This window comes from Lactuca saligna, chromosome 2 (assembly GCF_052625555.1).
Source record: "Lactuca saligna cultivar CGN05327 chromosome 2, ASM5262555v1, whole genome shotgun sequence".
NCBI classification, from domain to species: domain Eukaryota; kingdom Viridiplantae; phylum Streptophyta; class Magnoliopsida; order Asterales; family Asteraceae; genus Lactuca; species Lactuca saligna.
This window is the reverse complement of record NC_136418.1, coordinates 15737136-15757073: the sequence shown is the minus strand read 5'-3', so window position 1 is coordinate 15757073 and position 19938 is coordinate 15737136. Positions and strand designations below refer to the sequence as shown.

At 34.2% G+C, this 19938-nt stretch overlaps 1 protein-coding gene across 1 annotated transcript; it reads left to right on the top strand.

The window, feature by feature from the left end:
* Window positions 1–561: 561 nt before the first annotated feature.
* LOC145028779 (F-box protein CPR1-like) lies at window positions 562–1814 on the top strand. The gene has a single exon (XM_078977514.1). It carries the CDS (start codon window positions 567–569, stop codon window positions 1710–1712), a length of 1146 nt encoding a protein of 381 aa, XP_078833640.1. The 5' UTR covers window positions 562–566; the 3' UTR covers window positions 1713–1814.
* The last annotated feature ends 18124 nt before the right edge of the window (window positions 1815–19938 follow it).

Genomic DNA, 19938 nt, shown 5'->3' with positions numbered 1-19938 from the left:
CCAACAGTTTTGCTATAGTTTGCTTTGGTGCCTAGAAAACCACGAACAATAGAGTCTTAAACAAAAGTTGCACCGTGCTTCTTTGGTGACTGAAAACATGTTTTCTACAGTGTATCATTGGCTGAAATAAAGAGAAAATTTAAGAAGTTGTAATTAGGTTGATTGGTGTATCTCCCCCATTTTCTTGTAATTCCCTCTGTTGTACATTCTTTTTTGCCTGTTAGAAGTGGCTCTTTTTTTTAACGTTATCGGTCGTTTCTAGTAATAATAATAATAATAATAATAATAATAATAATAATTTAGTTGTATGTTATTGATTGAATTTGCATTATTGAGCCAATTCATGCATCTCATGCCACCAAGAATATTACCTAGCTGCAGCTATTGGAACAAATAATATTTTCAAAAAGTATTATTATTTAGGTACCAACTGTTTTTAAATATATCTTAACTCACGGTCAACTAATTTCAATTATTCGGGTACATGTGCTTTTAGTATGGTAGAGTTTAAATCTCCGGTTATATAAACCGTTAAAAATCAGGTACCAACGACACCCACAATTAAAATGTTTGACGAACTGCCTTTCCATATCCAAGAGGAAATCCTGAAAACGCTTCCTATCAAATCATTGATTCAGTTCAGATCCGTTTCGAAAGCATGGAAGTCTTTGATCGACAGCTCAGAGTTTATTGCTGCCCACAGCGTCAGCCACACACAGCCACAACATCTGTTTGTATCGTACACAGATGAACAAGTGCCTAAATATGTTTCTTTTGTCGATGATGACTCTTTCCCCCAGCATAGGTTTGTTCCATCTCTTCCCCTGTCCATTAGAGATCCACGAATAGTCGGTAGTTCTTATGGCTTGTTGTGTTTCCAAGGTGATTCACCTTCCATCTATAGAAGGATGATTGCTGTTGTTTTGAATCCTTCCATTAGAAAATCAATAGCTATCGCACTGCCTGATATGTTATATACGAATCATTTAATCGTTCTTGGTTTTGGAGTTTGTCCTGTCACCATTGATACCAAGATCATCCAGATCACTCAATTGCGTTGGGGGAGTGAACGGAAAAGCGAAATTGGCAACTTTTGGGAAGTTAAGGTTTATAAGCAAAGTTCGGGGAAATTTACAAGTCTATCTGGCAATCTCCCCAGCATATCAATACATATTATGGGGCCCCAGGTAGTTATTGGTAAGTCTATCTACTGGTGTGCTGTAGATTGTACAACTGTGGATAGTGTGTTTAAAACTCGTAATCTGATTATGTCATTTGATATAACTAATGAGAAGTTTGAAGTAGTAGTCCTCCCTGAAAGGTTGGCTATCATCACTTTCTCCCTACTTTCTGTATCTAAGCTAAGGGAGTCTCTTGTTATACTTGAATACAATAAAAGCGGATACAATGATACCATTGAGGAGCAAGTTTGTTGTACTGTATGGATGGTGGAGCGTGGTGTAGAAAGATCGTTTACTAAGCTATTCAATATCAAGGCACCAGGTGACTTGATGAGGGCAGTGGGTTTTAGGAGGAAGGGCGGACCTATTATGGAAGTCCAAGATTATACCTTTGAATCAACTGAAGAGCTTGTTGTTTATGAGCCTAACTCAGAACTAAGCAATCATCTCATTAGTGGGTATAGATTCACAGTGAATTCCTACATTGAAACACTAGTTTTGGTCGGTGGTTCTGATTGTAGTAGCTATTGACATAACGATTTCAAGGCCAATATCTGTAAATTAGTTGAAGTTTTCTAAAACATAGATGCATCACATATAAGTTGATGTCTGTTTAACTGTTTATTCAATGCTTGTAACATTACTGATGCTATATAAATCTCACATTTTTATGAAAATTGTGTAGTAAAATCTTGGTGTTAGTCTTATTGTATATGTTTAGTAAATAACCTCGGGCTGTTGGCCTATTGAGAGGCTTGTGACCTTGGTAGTTGGTTGTTGGGAATTACGAATTGGGTAATACGAAATCCGGATCATAAACAGGAATCGTGTGATACACTTTCCTTGTTTTATATTTCATCCCTAATTGCCTAGGGTATCACGAAATCCAAACTAAGATAATTCCTAAAGAAACGATTCTGATTTTAAGCACAAAACACAGAATTAATTTTGAGAGAGAATGAAGAAGAAATCGTTTTTCAGTTTTCTGTGTTTCAACCAAGTCGTTATCTTTCCCGGACTTATCTACTCAACGGATAAAACAAGAATAATTTTCAACTTTCAGAAAATACGAATTAAACCTTGTATTTTCATCTTTAAAGAACAATAAATTAATCCTTGTACTAACAATGTTTAATAAATACAAGTGTTGACTCTCACACCTCCTAACTTGTATTATAACTAAAACATTTGTTAAATCCATTACACTAAAATATATTTGGTAATTAAATCACCGACAGTTCCTGCCATTGGTGCTTTAACAAAACTAATAATCGATATATTTTTTTCACATTGTGTTGCAACTATTCTTTTGCTCAATTTGCAAAAATAAAAATGACCATGATATCATAATCGTATGAGGGAGTTCAAACTGGTAACTCTCTCTGCTTTTTGTTTTATGGCACTACAATTAGTATATGTTCGATTATATTTGGTTGTTATTCATAGGCTAATAACTCACTACAAGAAATATATCCTTTAGCGGCGACACCTTTAGCGGCGACTATGGGCTTTACCGGCGACTATAGCTATAGTCGCCGGTAAAGCCCATAGTCGCCGCTAAAGGTGTCGCCGCTAAAGAGTTGTCACCCGAATCCGCACTTTCCCCCTACATTGCATCTCAACCGTTCGATGAGATATCCAATCCAACGGGTGGGGTGCCTTATCCGGTCTAACCTAATACCGGCGACACGCATGTCGCCGCTAAAACCCTAAAAAAGTCGCCGCTAATTGTATGCTAAAAATGACGCGGTACCCTTCCCTCCAGTTTGTCGCCGCTATTAACAAATGTCGCCGGTATTGATCTTGCGTCGCCGCTAAAGGTGTCGCCGCTATTGATGATCCCAGATAAAAAAAAAAACGCACGCAGATTACAGCCTTCTTCATTTCCCTTTCTCCCTTTCTGTTTGCTTTGAGCTCCTTCACCATTTTTCCGATTTCTTCTTCAATCTCCTTCTTTCTAGCAAATTTCTCCCCTCATTGTTCCAAGCAAGTGTCCCTAGGTGTGGTTAAAGGTTTGGGATCAATTTCTACCTCCATTTCTTGAAAAAGGTAAGTTTTATTTTGATGATTTCATTTTTGTGTTGTATGAATGATAATAAATTGCTCATGTTCTCTATTTGGTGGTGTTGTTTTGGGTTAGAAGCATTGTTCCAAGCAAGTGGTTAAAGCTTTGGGATCAATTTCATTTGTTGAAGAAAGGTATGTTTTTTTTTTTATGATTTCTTTTTTATTTTGTATGAATTTTGATTTGTAGCTTTATGTAGTGATTGAATGATAATAAATTGTTCAAATGTTTGTTTTTGGTGGTATTGTTTTGGATTAGAAGCAAGTTATTCAATTTTTTGTTTGTGGTTATTTAATTGCAATTAGTTGTATAGCTTCAAGTTGTATTTATATGTGAAATTATGTGATAATTGTCATATGTGAAAATTGGATTGTATATTTTGTATTTGTTTGAATATATGTGAATTTGGTATATATATTCCAATGTATGTGTGTTTGATGTATATGTGGTATATTAGTAGAAGTTATATGTATTTGTTATAAGTAGAATGTTATTGTGTGTATGTGAATGTATGTATGTTTGTTGTAAATGTGATATATGATTGTGAAACTTTTGTATTTGGTATAAATAGGATGTTATTATGTATATATGTGAAATTATGTGTATTTGGTTTAAATAGGATGTTATTTTGTGTGTATTTGTATTTGATGTATATGTGGTATATGTATGTAAAAGTATGTGAATTTCACCTTCTTATGTATTATGTAAAACTATGTGGTTTTGGTATAAGTAGGATGCTATAATTGAAATAAAAAAAAAAATACATTATTTTTATAAATTGTAAAAAAAAAAAAACACAAAAAAAAACTATAAAATTGTTTAAAAACTTATATACAAAAACTAGAAAGCTTCTAGTTTTTACCCAAGCTAACTCCAAATTAATTAACCAATAAGTTATATAGTTAACTTATAATTGGAAAAAAAACACAAAAATAATTATAAAATTCTTTAAAAACTTATATATATTTTAATCTCGACGGTAAAAAAAAACAACACAACAACATAATACGTATGTAAAAGTATGTCGTTTTCTTATAAGTAGGATGCTATAATTGAAAAAAAAATACATTATTTTTATAAATTGTAAAAAAAAAACACAAAAAAAAACTATAAAATTGTTTAAAAACTTATATACAAAAACTAGAAAGCTTCTAGTTTTTACCCAAGCTAACTCCAAATTAATTAACCAATAAGTTATATAGTTAACTTATAATTGGAAAAAAAAAACACAAAAAAAAATTATAAAAATCTTTAAAAACTTATATACATTTTAATTGCAAAAAAAAATACATTATTTTTATAAATTGAAAAAAAACACAAAAAAAATATAAAATTGTTTAAAAACTTAGCTTCTAGTTTTTACCCAAGCTAACTCCAAATTAATTAACCAATAAGTTATATAGTTAACTTATAATTGGAAAAAAAAAACACAAAAAAAATTATAAAAATCTTTAAAAACTTATATACATTTTAATTGAAAAAAAAAATACATTATTTTTATAAATTGAAAAAAAAAACACAAAAAAAAACTATAAAATTGTTTAAAAACTTATATACAAAAACTAGAAAGCTTCTAGTTTTTACCCAAGCTAACTTACAAGTAATTTTAATTAAAATTAATTAAAAAATGCATAAATAAAAATTTTTAAATTATTTTTTTCATTTCTTTATTACTTAATTTTTGTATTATTTTAGATGTAAAAAAATGTGGATTGAAAAAAAACAATGCTAATTCTGTATACTAAACTCTAAACCCAAAATTATGTTTCAGCAACATCATGTCTATTGATAAAAGCTGGACTACTAATCCATATCGAAACCATCCCGAGTTCCAAGCAGGACTCAAAGCTTTTATTGAGAAGTCGAAGTTGCACGTTGATAGTAATGGTAAAATCAGATGTGCGTGTGAAAAATGTGATAACCGTTACTTCAAGTACCCGACTGTAGTTGAACGCCATATATTTATAAATGGTTTCAGTAAGGCGTACAAAATTTGGATCTATCATGGTGAATCTTTTATTCCTCCCGTCGTTTTGCCAAGTAACGAAATGGCCGATTTAATCGACGATGTGATGTGGGAGTCGAGAGAAAATGATACCAACCTCGATGAAGGAACCTCGAATACAAGGGGTAGCGGTGTGGATGATGATTTTGCACAGTTGTTGGAGGAAATGGAAACTCAATTGTATACTGGTTGCATCTTTTCTTCCCTTGAGTTTCTAGCAAAGTTAATGCATATCAAGGTGAACAACAAATGGACTGATAGTTCATTTGATCAACTCCTTGAGCTCTTGCAATTAGCATTTCCCAAAGGCAACAAGGTTCCCCTTTCACATTATCTAGCCAAGAAGAAACTAAAGTCTATTGGCCTGGGGTATGAGTCGATACATGTGTGTAAAAACGATTGTTGTCTCTTTTGGAAAGAACATGATTCATTGCAAGTTTGTCCCGTTTGTAAAGAGAGCCGATGGATCGATAAAAACACCAAGGGTAAGAAAGTACCTCATAAGGTGTTACGGTACTTTCCTGTGACCCCTAGACTACGACGTTTATATTGTTCGAGGCACACTGCCAAAAATATGATTTGGCATAGTACCAGACGTTCAGAAGATGGTGTGATGATTCATCCTGTTGATGGGGAACATTGGCATGATTTTGATAAAAAATACCCCGACTTCTCGAGTGAACCCCGTAACGTACGCCTAGGTCTTTCAGCTGACGGTTTCAATCCATTTGGAAACATGTGTAATCCACATAGCACATGGCCGGTCATACTCACCACATACAATCTGCCACCCTGGCTTTGTATGAAAGAGTCATCATTCATGTTGACTTTGTTGATTCCAGGACCGAAAGCTCCAGGTAAGGATATGGATGTTTTCCTTAGACCGTTGGTGGAAGAGCTTAAACATTTGTGGAACTCAGGCGTACGTATTAAAGATGCGGCGACAAACACATTCTTCACGATGAGAGCTATGTTGTTGTGGACAATAAACGATTGGCCAGCTCGTAGTAGTTTATCGGGTTGGAGTGGGCAAGGGTATAGAGCATGTGCTACTTGCAATGAAGACACTCCTTCGTACCGTGCAACAAACAAAGTCGTATACATCGGTCATCGTCGTTTCCTAGATGCTAATGATCCGTTAAGAAAGAGGTTGGACTTTAATGGGATGGAAGAGACAAGACCCGCTCCGAGACACTTTAATAATGATGACATACAAGAGCAACTAGGTCGTCTACTAACTCGTAAACCGGGTAAACATCCTGAGCATGGAGGCGGGGAGCCAAAGCGGCAAGATTATGAGTTGAACTGGTCGAAGCGAAGCATTTTCTTTGAACTAGAGTATTGGTCTTCTCTACAGTTGAAACACAACATAGATGTCATGCATGTCCAAAAAAATGTGGATGAGAGTTTGTTAGGTACTCTCCTAATGAACGATAAAAGCAAAGACACATCAAATGCACGAGAGGACTTGAGAATTCTAAACATTCGGAGAAATGAATGGTTGCAAAAAAATGGTGACAAGTTTCATAGACCCCAGGCAAGATACTCTTTCACGAAATCTAGTCGACAACTCTTTTGTCAATTTATAAAAGAGGTTAAGTTGCCGGATGGGTTTGGTTCTAACATTAGTAAGAAAGTGAACGATACCAATACTAACATTATTGGGTTGAAATCGCATGACCACCACATTCTTATTCAACGTTTGATACCGATTGGAGTAAGAGGGTTGTTAGACAAAGATACTTATACACCTATTGTAGACCTTTGTACGTTTTTCAAGCAACTTTGTTCCAGAACATTGAAGGTGGAGGATATGAGGAAAGCAAAAGTAAAGTAGACATTATTGCAATCTTGTGCAAGTTAGAATTGATTTATCCTCCGGCGTTTTTTGACATTATGGTTCATTTACTTTTGCATTTACCTGATGAAGCAATTGCTGGAGGCCCGGTTTGTATGAGATGGATGTTTCCATTCGAGAGATATATGAAAAAACTAAAAAACTATGTCAGAAACAAGGCGAAGCCAGAAGGTTCTATAGCTGAGGGTTATGTTGCTGAAGAAGCTTTATCATTTTGTTCAATGTACCTTCGAGATGTAAAGAATCGTCCGGAAAGAAATGTAGATGTTGTCATTGAAAAAACAAAGTTTTGGATGTTTGAGTCTAAATGTCGACCGACCAGCACAACTCAAATCAAAACTCTTAATTTAACGGAAATGCATAACATGGAATGGTTTGTATTGAATAGCTGTGAAGAAGTCAGACAGTATATCAAGTAATTAATCTTATCTCTAACTTTCATTCTTAATTTTATATTTTATCTTTTTAAAATCTATATCTTTTGGTCATCAACATAGGAAATTCAAATCTGAGCATCCCCAAAGTGATGAAAAGAGAGAATTTCGTAATTGGTTTCGTGAAAAGGTAATATAAATTAATAAACAAATTTTTTTCATTGATCTAACGAATACATAATACATATTAATTTATAATTGTTAGGTTCATCAAATGAAAATAGAAAAATCTCCAGAATTCCACGAAGAGTTGTCGGTTCTTGCAATGGGCCCGCAAATGAATGCCTATTCTTACACCGCATGCATAGTCAATGGTGTTAGGTTTATGGTACTTAGTCGTGACACACAACGTACAACACAAAACTCTGGGGTTTTAGCGGTGGGTGAGAAAGGCGAGAAGTATTATGGTCAGTTAGAAGAGATTATAGAGTTGAGGTATACACATGATTATTCAACTGTACTATTTCGTTGCAAGTGGTTTGATACTCGAATAGGAGTTATTTCTAGTGATAGTTTCACCAGTATCGACACACGACGCGAAGCATACAAAGATGATCAACTCATATATGCGTCACAAGCCAAACAAGTGTTCTACATCAGAGAGCCAAACAATAACCATCGGTGTGTTGTCGAGCATGTTAATCATCGAAGTATTTGGGATCTACCATCGAACGATGACCTTGTTCAAAATGTTGACAATGTCTCACACGAAAATGTAGACGATGTCGATGTACTTCAAAATATCTCTTCATCCGATGCTCCACTTTTTATCGATTTCAGCATGTACTTTCAAAACATTCCTAGAGTCATTGTTGATGTAGAAAGTGCATCTGAAGTTCCTCCGCCAACTGGTAGAGTCAATGATGTTTCTGATTGCGATACTGATTACGATGACACCGATTCTGACTATGATACCGAAGAAGACACTGAAGGATATGAGAAAGATTCTGATTAGAATAGTTCTTATGTAATATGTATTTGTAATATGTGTTTATAATATGAACTGTATTTGGATTTCTAGTTTAAATGGAAATGTTTATTCCTATCTAAATGTTTATTCCTATGTAATGTGTATCTATAATAAAAATTGTATTTGTATATCTTATAATTTTTCAGGAAATGATGAGAGTGTGGCTGTTGTTTATGTTTACCATGGCTGCTGTCATGGGTCGTGGACATGGGGGAGACGGAGCTGAGGACCCACCTTTCCCAGGTGGTAGAGGTCCTGGCCAGCACGAGCAGGACGGTAAGTCTTATAATGAATTTTTATTTACTATTTTTGTTCAATTATCATAAATTAAATGTCGTTTCTAATAATTTTTAATTACATTTGTAGTTGAGGGACGTGCCCGAAGGAAAGCTCGAGGAAAAGCAAAAAATATAAAGCTTGAAAAAGCAATCTTGCAGAACCAGGGGAAACCAATAGCCATGCAATTTGATAGAGATATCACATTTAATCCTGTAGGAGAGGCGGGAGACATGTTTTCCCGAGAAGTTGGGAAAACAATGTGGCAGATGGTCCCTTTCGACAAATGGAGTTGGAAAAGAGTTTCCCCTGAAATAAAGGAAACTGTATTACAACATTTAGCGGTAATTATTTATTTAAATATATTTTATAGGTTTAACTATAATTGTTTCTTACTTGGTTAACTTTTTTTTTTTAATTGTAGACAAAGTTTGATCTCAATCAAATGTACCAGGATGCACAAGCTACTTTATTGACAGAGAGTTTTCAAGCAGCCTTGTTAAGAGGTTTTCGAGAGCGTAAAGCCGACGCAAAAGAATATTTCAACATGGTTGGAGGGTATGAAGATATCCCGAGAGCATTGGCAAATCCTCCGGATGGTATGCTTGTTGATAACTGGGAGAAGACAGTTGAGTATTTTCAAACTGACGAACACAAAATTGCTTCAGAAAGGAACAAAAAAATCCGTGAAAAGCAAACAACTGTGAATCGTGGGGGTTCGAGCTCGTATAGCAGTACTTGCTATAAGAAGGTACCGTACGATACATGTAATTATTTATTTAAAATATAATCTAATTTTTAAACTTAAACAGAACTTTAAGAGAGTGGAAACATTTCGCAAAGCTCACACCGATAAGAATGGTGTATTTGTTACTGCTGAATCGGAACAACAATATGTAAGTATTTAATTATAATTTTATCATATATTTAAATGTTTATTTATACTTAATTGTTACTCACTTTTGGGAGTTACAGAATCGGTTAGTTGAAGAGCTGCTAGAACAAACTCAAGGTGAAAGTGAGTTTACGCCAACTCAAGAAAGAGCTACGTTCGAGAAAGTATTAGGAGAGCGACGTGGCCACATTAGAGGCATTGGCCGCAAACCTTCTGGTCTCCCGACGATTCCACAGCCTTCACAACCATCACAACCACCATCACAACCATCACAGGTAAAATAGCAATCTACTTTAGCATCGTAAAATGCATGTTGATTTGGTAGTTTTGGTTTTGTGGTGGTTATTTGCTAAAAAGTTTGGTAATTTAGTTTTTGTCCCAAGTGCAAAATATAGCAATGTACTTTGGTTTTCTATCTTACTTTAAAAATAACAATGTATTTTGATAGTTTATGTTATTAATTATGTAGTTGGAAAATATAGCAATGTACTTTGCTTATGTTTGACGATCTAACTTATAATTTTATATATATTGTTATTAATTATGTAGTTGGAAAATCTTCGTGCAATGCTCGCCGACCCGGCATGTAGGGATGAGCTTTATTCGTTTTTTCAATCCCAAAACAATCAAGGAAACGATGGGAACAGCGATGAGGGTATGTAAAGAATGGGTTTTATTTGCATATGTTGTCTCGTTTTGCTACTTAGTAGAATGTAAAAATTTTGTTGTTTTGCTACTCGGATAGTATGACTTTTGATATTTAATTGTATATTGGATGTTTGTTTGTAATAGGATGTTTGTTTGACACTATTATGTTTGATATTTAATAGGATGTTTGTTTTGTAATTAGCGTCGACACTATTGGTTTTGATATTTAATCGAATATTGTTATTACCGGCGACACTTTTACCTGCGATATTATCACCGGCAACACTTTTACCTACGATATTATCACCGGCAACGAAAATCGTTATTTAAAAAAAAAATTGAAAAACAAATTACCGGCGACACTTTTACCGGCGACAGTTATCATTACCGGCGACACTTTTACCGGCGACACTATTAGCGGCGACATAGTTCATTACCGGCGACAATATTATTAGCGGCGACAATTGTCAGTAGCGGCGACATAGTAATAGCGGCGACTATTATCTTTAGCGGCGACAAATTGATCAATAGCGACGAGTCAGTACCGGCGACTCATTACCGGCGACGCGTCGCCGCTATTATCATTACCGGCGACATTTGGGACTTTTACCGGCGACTTTTGTCGCCGGTAATGGCCTTTTTCCTTGTGGTGACTATATGGAATCCATAAGTAATTACCTTACAGGTTATGTATAAATAAAAGTACTGTAGTATCCAGTTGAAATGTTAAATATTGTACTTACATATTATGAATCAATTGATTAATTTTTTTGTTTAGCTGTATAGGCTGTTCATTAACCACAAAGTATGTACGTAGGCGTGATTGTATATCCATATGTGCGCTTATTGAATTCAATGAGGATAATATTTACTTTAACTATATATGAATTTTTAGAATGGAAAAAACTTTCAAAATAACTAGATAAAAGTAAACGTGGTTGCTGTTTAATGAAAAAAATTCTGAATATGTTGTCATGCCATTGGTGCAAGCCAGCTGGCATCAGCATTGGTCATGTAAATGACAGGGTATCAAAGCAACGTGTAACCAGAGCTGACGAGTGAAAAGAACGGGTCAATTCAGCAGGTTATTGTCTATTGTTGAACCGGATTGAACCGACCAAGTTTACCAAAACAAACTGGTTGAACCATTCACTTGTAACCAGGTTGACCGAGTGGTAGGTTGATCTTATTGATGAATCAATATTCTAGTTTACGTTGTTGGTCACATTTGATATAAACAATACAAATAAAACAAGTTGCTTCTTATTATAACTCAAGAAAATCACTAAAAACTTGGGTTACAAACAAATGCTCATCAGGTCTCTTAATCAGTCTAAACCTAGCTGATAGATAACCTTTATATATAGAGATCTTAATCCTTGCTCACCAAGGAAACTTGACTCTTACTCTAACTCCTAGTTTCCTTTTTTAAATAGGTTTCCTTATTGCTCCTTACACACCGACTTGTTCATAAGGGTATACTCGAAAATTACAGAATATTTACCCCCCCCCCCCCCCCCCCCCCCAATTCCTGAAAAGATTTTGAGAGATTTTCTAATCCTAAAAACTTGCACATTTTAGTAAACTTAACATTCGCAACACTACAAGAAAGTTAGACATTAGCGGCGATAATTGTCGCCGCGAAAAATAGCGGTTGTCGCCGCTAAAGGTATTAGCGGCGACATGTCGCTACAAAAAGGTCGCCGCTAATGGTTCGTCGCTAATGATCAATTAGTCGCCGCTAATGCAAAGAGATAGCCGTTATTCATCTGCCGCTGCTAATACTTCCCTGTCGCCACTACTATTCTCATGACGCTAAAGACGTCGCCGTAAAAACTGTTTTCAATTTTTTTATTTAATATTAGAATTATAAAAAAAACATTATATCTTTTATAAAATCTGGTACAATTTTATAGAAACATTAACACATACACAGCCAAAAACAATATAACATTTGTAAAATATTAATCCACAATCCAAAATATTAATTCATACAACCTAAAGTATTCTTCCAAACAAAACATTTCATAAACCCAACAATTCCTACTTGTCATCATCACTCTCATCATTTTCTTCATTATTATTTGGTGGTGGTAATGAGCGAAACCACTATTCCAATGACACAGAACATGTCAGATCCTTTAGTATCGTTTGCAACATTTCCATCTAAAAAAACAAAAACAAAGACAAAATATATTACCAACATATCATAATAGTATTATAATTTCCAAAAATTATCAAAATAAAAAAAAAAATACCAAAATATCTAAACTATAACCAACATAACATTATATCATTCTACTTTCAAAAAATTACCAAACTACAAAATATCAACATATCAAACCATAACCAACATATCATTATAGCATTCCACTTTCAAAAAATTACCACACTACAAAGTATCAACATATCAAACTATACCCAACATATCATTATAGCATTCTACTTTCAAAAAATTACCACACTACAAAGTATCAACATATCAAACCATACCCAACATATCATTATAGCTATGATCGATGACCTGTGATGTAGTTATATCTGATATCTATTATTCCAGTATATGTTAGTTATGCACACATGGTTATCTGATTGATGTTGGGTTGAGGCGGTCCTGTTTTGTGGTGATGGCCAACATACCCTATGAGCAGTTTGGATAGACATATGGCGGTCCAGTTATACTGGCTCGGCATAGATCCAGATAGACTGCAGGCCCTACATGGCGGTCCAGTCAGGCCGAAATCCCAGTGTGCATTTTGTTGATTATCTGTTATTGATATGGTATTATTGGTGTGGTATTGTTTTTTTGGGGGTAGGTCACTAAGCCCTCACACTTACAGTTTCAGTTTATTATTTCATGTACTTCCGAAGACCATGGCAAGGCGAAGGCTTGACCGTACCGCTCCTCATCCATATGAATGTATTTCTGGGACACTCTAATGAATAATATTTTGAAAACATTTTGTAAAACACTATTTGGTTTCATGATTGAAAATTTTTAAATTTGGCTAAAAAAATTGTATGTTACAAGTTGGTATCAGAGCCTTGGTTTGAGTGAATTGGAAGAACACTCGTGTGAATCTAGTCTCAAGTCAAGGAAAATTTTTAGAATAAATTTGAAAGTGGTTTTCAAAATAAAGGATGGTGGATACGGAGGGTACGATCAGCCAGAGCCAATAAGTAGACCCCAAAATACCATACAGTTAATTGGTGTTATGATCTGTTAGAACAACATGCTAGTGCTAGGCTAGGGATCTTCAGGAATTGCATGATAGACTTGTTTGATTATATGATGCTTACTAGCCTAGAGTTTTTTTTTTATCGAATTGACATGATTACTGTAGTTGCTTATGTTGGATTAATGTCTAAGTCCATAACTATATTTGGTATGTACTTGACCCGACCCGGCATGGTCTATTTGGGTTGCACTTCACCGACACAATTTATATGGATAATCTTTTGAGAATAGTATATTTATGATTAATATTAATATATTATAAGTTCTAATATATTAATATGGAATCATATTATTTAATTAGTATTGATCAACAATTAATTTAGAATTAATTAAGTGATCAAAATGAACTAATTAAATATGGACTCTTATATATATGGAATGGGCCAAGTTCATTTCTGTTGGGTTAAGTTTTCATGGATAGTCCATGGAGTGTTTAACCCATGGATCATATGAAATGAAAGGTCATGGGTTTAACCGTAGTCTCCATACTATATAAAGATGTCCTTGGTTGGTGAAATTGGCACTAGTGTAGGTACACTAAGAAGGGCTAGCCGATTTCACTAAAGAGAACCAAGTATTCATATTCTCTAAAGTCTTCCAAGGTGTTTTGATGATTTGTGATTCCACTTGAGGCTTCCACACTATTAGGGCTAAGCTCTTAAAGCTTGAAGACATCAAGCTACATCAAAAGGTATGTTATCTAACTAGTACTTTGTAGTATAAGAACTTCATAATATGCTAGTTAGGATTAAAGCCTTGGAAAGATCTTATTTGCATGTATAATAGAGAAAACATAGATCCAATGTATTTAGGGTTGCATGTACACTTAGGCGTGTTAGAATGCTCAAAACTTAACAATGGTATCAGAGCCACGAGTTGTTTTCTGTTATATTGATGCAAATATTTTATTTTCAAAGTTGAAAAAAAAAGAAAAAAAAACATGAAGTTTGTCAAATTTTAAGATAATTACTTGTTCTTGTGAAAAACTAATTATTTGTAAAATTTGAATAATTTTCTATATGAGTTGAATTAGGTTAAATTTAGTAAACGATAAAATGATATGATTATTTTATTAGTTTTAAAAGTTTGATCTAAAGATTTTATTTTTTGAAACCTCCATAAGTTATGGATATGAAAAGATTTTAAAAAAAATTGATTCAAAGTTTTTATGGAGTTACAAAATTTGGTGTTAATGTTTTAAAGAATTCCATAACTTAAGAATAAGTTATGGATCACCAAAAGTTTTTTGTGTTACCTTGTTTTATGAGTGAATTTAGATTAATGAAAAATTATGTGATAGTTGGTTTTAATCCAAATTAATCTAAAGGAAGTTCATAAAATGTAATTATGTAACTTAAAAGTCACATTTATGAATCTTAAAACTCATAAAAGTTAACATAGGTTACAAAAATGAAGAGTCTTATTTTCATTGAATGCTTTGATGACTCCATAACTTGTCCTCAACTTATGGAGGTTGAAGAGTCACTTCATTAAATCATTAAAATGTGTAACCTTAATTAATTCCATATGTTACAAATAAAGAAAAAGTTACATTCTTTTATTAGTTTAAAGTCTTCCATAACTTGAAGAGTTTTTGGATTAAACCTACTTTAAACACATAAGTTATGGAATTAATTAGTTTTGAATATTTTCAAAACATGCCCTCATGTTTTGGAATTTGAAAAAATTTCTCTTATGAATACTTTAATTCCAAGTTAGCCCTTTAGAATTTTAAAGTTAAAATTCAACCCTTATACTTTATAATATTATAAGTTAATAATATTTTTATATATATATATATATATATATATATATATATATATATATACACATATACATATATATATAAGAGTAAAGTCAGTCTTTCCGTTAGTAGACCTCATTCACGAAGCAGGTCTATAAGGGGGGTATAAGGTTACTGCCTATAAAATGGCAGTTTAATGGGTGTCCACTCTCACCCACCGCTTCACCGGTGGAGGGTCGTTAGCCGAACCGGTTTGACAAGACTATAGTTCTCCCTTCATTAAAAGTACTAATGATAAATACTAAGTAACTAAACTCTTAATAATACCCAATCTTAGTTACTTAGGAAAATGTGAATAAGGTGCTAATCCATGAAATTACACTTTGCACTTTGTTTAAGTCGGTTAGTGGAGCGTGTGTGGTTAACCGGCACACTAACTCGTATTTAACAAGGTAGGCAAAGGGTAACTTAATGTTTATCATAGTATCGATGGAGTGTGTGTGGTTCACCGGCACATCGATTGAGGGGTAAACACTTAAGGGTACCAAGTAATTTGCATGGTTACTTCACACCCTGTTTTGTGATCATCAGCATCCCAGTCACAAAACCTGAAGGGCACACTCGAGATTGAAACATGCCATTGAATAGTTCAATGAATCTCAAAGATCTAGGAGTTTCAAATCCAATTAAAACCTAATGGTTCATTTCGTTTATTATGGTGGAAATTGGTGAATCGTCATTCACCTACCTTCAAATATTTTATAGCTTGGATTACGACATCCCTCTTCTAAGTTATAAAATAGATTGTTGGGTCCTAGCCTTAATATTTCATATTGGGTGTCATATTAAGGACTTAAGATCAACTTTCTTGAATATCTCACAAAAGATGTCTGGTTTAGACATTTATGATCTTCCCAAATCTCTTGAAACAAGCTTTCTTAAATGAAGATGATGTCCTTTGGAAATCATACTTCTTTCACCTCCTCCAATTATTCTCCCTAACCCACAAGTTCAAGGTTACTCAAGCCCTATTGGCAAGGCAAGGTCTACGTGTGGTCACATCTTCGAGATGTAGTTACATATTGACAAGCCGGGAGAGTTGGGTGTCAAAGTCTTGAGAAAGTTGGTGGCTCAACAACTTTCTAAGTCTCATAGTGAGTTCCTTCAGGACTCCTATGAAACAGACTAAGACAAGACCCTTAATGATCTTATCCATTTGCTAAGTTCAACCTCCTAAAACTTAATGGACATTGACAATGATGACATTGGATATCCAATAAAGCTCTCGCTACCCAATGGAAAGGGATCGGCCATAGTCAACTCGGTTGGCCAAATGGTAAAGAGAAAGGCTAAGTCTGAGATAGTCCCGTGTACCATTATCAAAGGGTCCATATGTTTATATTGCCAAAGGAAGGGTCATTAGTTGCAAAGCTGCCAAATTTACCTAAGGATGTTAAAGTCAGTAACTTTGACTCTACTTCAGGTGAAGTCAACTATCTAACTCTGCTAAGTTTCTATTCTGAGATTCATGATACAAGATGTGACTGGGTCACATGGTGATGTTTTAAGAATCAAAAAAAAGTGAAGAAACTTAATGAAAGAATATGCAGAATCTGATCGCATAGATGGATTTCTATCGCGTAGTTTGAAGATCGGATTCTTAAGCTCCTTCTTAGGAGTTATGAGATATTGCTTAGGAATAGATAACAACAAGTTTTCATATGGATTTTAAGGATAAGTTTTTCCGCAAAGTTTTAAAATAAAAGGAAAATTTTGATTTTATTTTTTTTAGAATATCCTTACAATGGCATTTGAGGGAAAATTGTTGCTTATATGATTCCATTAATAGCAAAAGTGGAAATATGAAACTGATTCTTTCATTTGTGGTAATGTCTATATTTGCCAAATAAAGAAAGATTCTCATCACCTAAGTTTCAATTGGATCGGAACTTGGAATCATGCAATTTGTATAACATGATGAATGAGAACTTTCAAATATTGGAAAAAATTAAGACCAATTACTTGTTCACATGGATGTGTGAGTCAAGTAAAGGACTAAGGGATCGAGTACACATTCTTGTGCACTGATTAAGTCCACCACAAAAGATTGATAAAACTATTCGTCATAGTTTACTAAAGCTCAGTAAATATGGTTATACTTACAAGCTTAAGTATAACTATGAGACATTGGGAAAAGGTTCCAATGTAAGGCAGAGCAAATAAGAAGAATCAACTTAGGAAGAAAGATAAAAGTTTCTCAAATCTGAAAAGATGGGAGAGTACTTTAGTATCAGTTTTGTGATCATCTTAATGATTAAGAAACCATAAAACAATTATTTCTCTAAGGGAATCTTAGTTCATTCTTATGACTAAGAAGAGGAATCTTGAATTGTTGAAATGGTTCATGAGTCATACTTAGTTCCAATACAATTCTTAGAGCCATACTCCAAGATTGTAATTTGAGTGACATGTCCTAAAGAAGGTTTAAAACACTCGTCAAATGTAAGAGTAAAAGTTTCCTAATCTTGTACATTTGAAATTGGTAAATTGTGATGTTTTGGATAAAACAAAGACCAACTAAGGCCAATTGTGTGAAGTGTGCGTCTTGATTAGAATCCGCACTATCTCTTGGATGTTTGACGAGGGAGTCTTATAGGTCAAGTGGACAGTGGGAGTCTTAAAGGTCTTGAAAGTCTCAAGAACTAATCAAGAATAAAACCTGAAGTTCTTCACTAGCACACGACTTGAGGTTTATAACCTATCATGCTGACATATTCTGTGCCCATTCCAGTGAAAGTTGGTTTTGCATATGAGTTCTTAGAGTTCTCAATTGGTTGCGCAACAACTTGGAAGTAATGGCAGGCCCTTGAGCTGCCAGGTGGCAAGAAATCAAGATTGAGTTCAGTCCATATGAGTTTGGATTTATCATTATCGTTGTCTTGTGACTATGGTTTTGACAATTCACATGGATAAGAACACATACACCAGTAAATCTAAGTGTCGTAAGGTTTCTCTCCGATTCATGTAAATGATGGTGAGGAAACTCTTTCACTAAGTAGATTTTAGCTAGATAGCAATTGTAATATTTGCATTCTCAAAGTCGTTAGTGAAGCGTGTGTGGTTTACCGGCACGCTAACCTCGACTTGTGAGAAGTGGCAAAGGTCTAAACAATCGAGACTATGATTACGGCATGCCTTTTCATAGTTCTTAAAATTGTTCAGACACACAAGTGTGCTATCTAAGGCAAGGTGTATGATTTTGATAAAGTTTTTTCAAAACAATCTAGTATCAGAAATCTGATATTTGGTAAGAAAGTCAGCTAATTTCTGAGTACATGTCAAAGCTAGTGGGAGCATAAGTGTTATGCTCATAATCATCATGTTAGTGGGAGCATGATAATTATGATAAAGATTCCAAGTTAGCAATGTTAATTATAGAAAACAAAGTTTCAATTGGGAAAGAGTTGTTTTGCTATAATTAAGGGAGAGGAAATTATACTTCATCGCAAATCTAAAAGCTTAGATTGAGGTTTTAATCGTATTTAGTCAAGGACATATATATGAATTTCATGTTGGAATGGCTCAACATAAGGAAATTATGTATATGGGTCCATTATTTGCGTTCTAAAATTCGATTATGATTACGGCATCCCTTTTCATAATCTGAATTATGAGAACTTGGAAAACTGAAATGGAAATAGTATAGCAAAAGACTGGTGTAGTCTTTATGTGAGACATCATGAATCGTGTCCTATATGCTTCAGGTATAAGATCGATTACATGTGCTATATTCACTCTTTCTAAGTTTTTCCAAATGCCTGGGGCATTAAGAAGGGAAACGGTCTAGAATTGGATATGACTAAAAGGATTAAACAATCATCGATGACGCTCTAACGTTTACCAAAGATTGGGTTATCAAGGACAGTTGGAAGTATAGTATTAATTCTGGAAGGACCATGTTGACATAATCTGTAAGGAGGCAACTCTTGTTCAGAAGTGATAGTCAAAATAAATCTGGAAATGTTTCAAAGTTAGAAATTATTCAATCTGTGTGAGATTAGGAAACTTAATGGAAGAAGGATATTTCCAAGGATCGGATCTCCTTTGGAATACTCTGTAATGATTGGTGCCAAGTCTTGGTGAATTTGTGCATATTCATTACAAGAAGATCAATGCATATAAGTTTAGAATCTAACAGATTTCAGTAAATGGCATGAGTTTGGAATTCTAGCATTTGCAGTAAGGGTTTGGGATTGTGAAAAAGGATCATTGGAGTTATGTTCAGTTAATCTATTTCACAAAGTAAAGATCATAGACAAACATAGTATGCATACTTGGTGTATGACATGACTACTGTTTAGAAAACATAGTGTACATGCTTGGAGCATGGGACAACTATTGTCTTAAATTCAAGAATAAAGTTGATAGCTGAAACAGTATACAATGAATAATGTGTAATCATATGGTGATAAATAAAAGGTGTTTTATTTATATTCATAAGTTCTGAGACCATATTGGATTCAATTATTATTGTGTTTCATTTTCCATGTTTTGACTTCCATAATAAACTAGGTTATTCTTCCGGAATGACTAAGTTATTCAAACCATCCACAGTCGGTCATAT

Bases quoted from the DNA above. Each gene is read 5' to 3' on its own strand.
- LOC145028779 (XM_078977514.1), top strand. From the start codon at position 567: ATGTTTGACGAACTGCCTTTCCATATCCAAGAGGAAATCCTGAAAACG.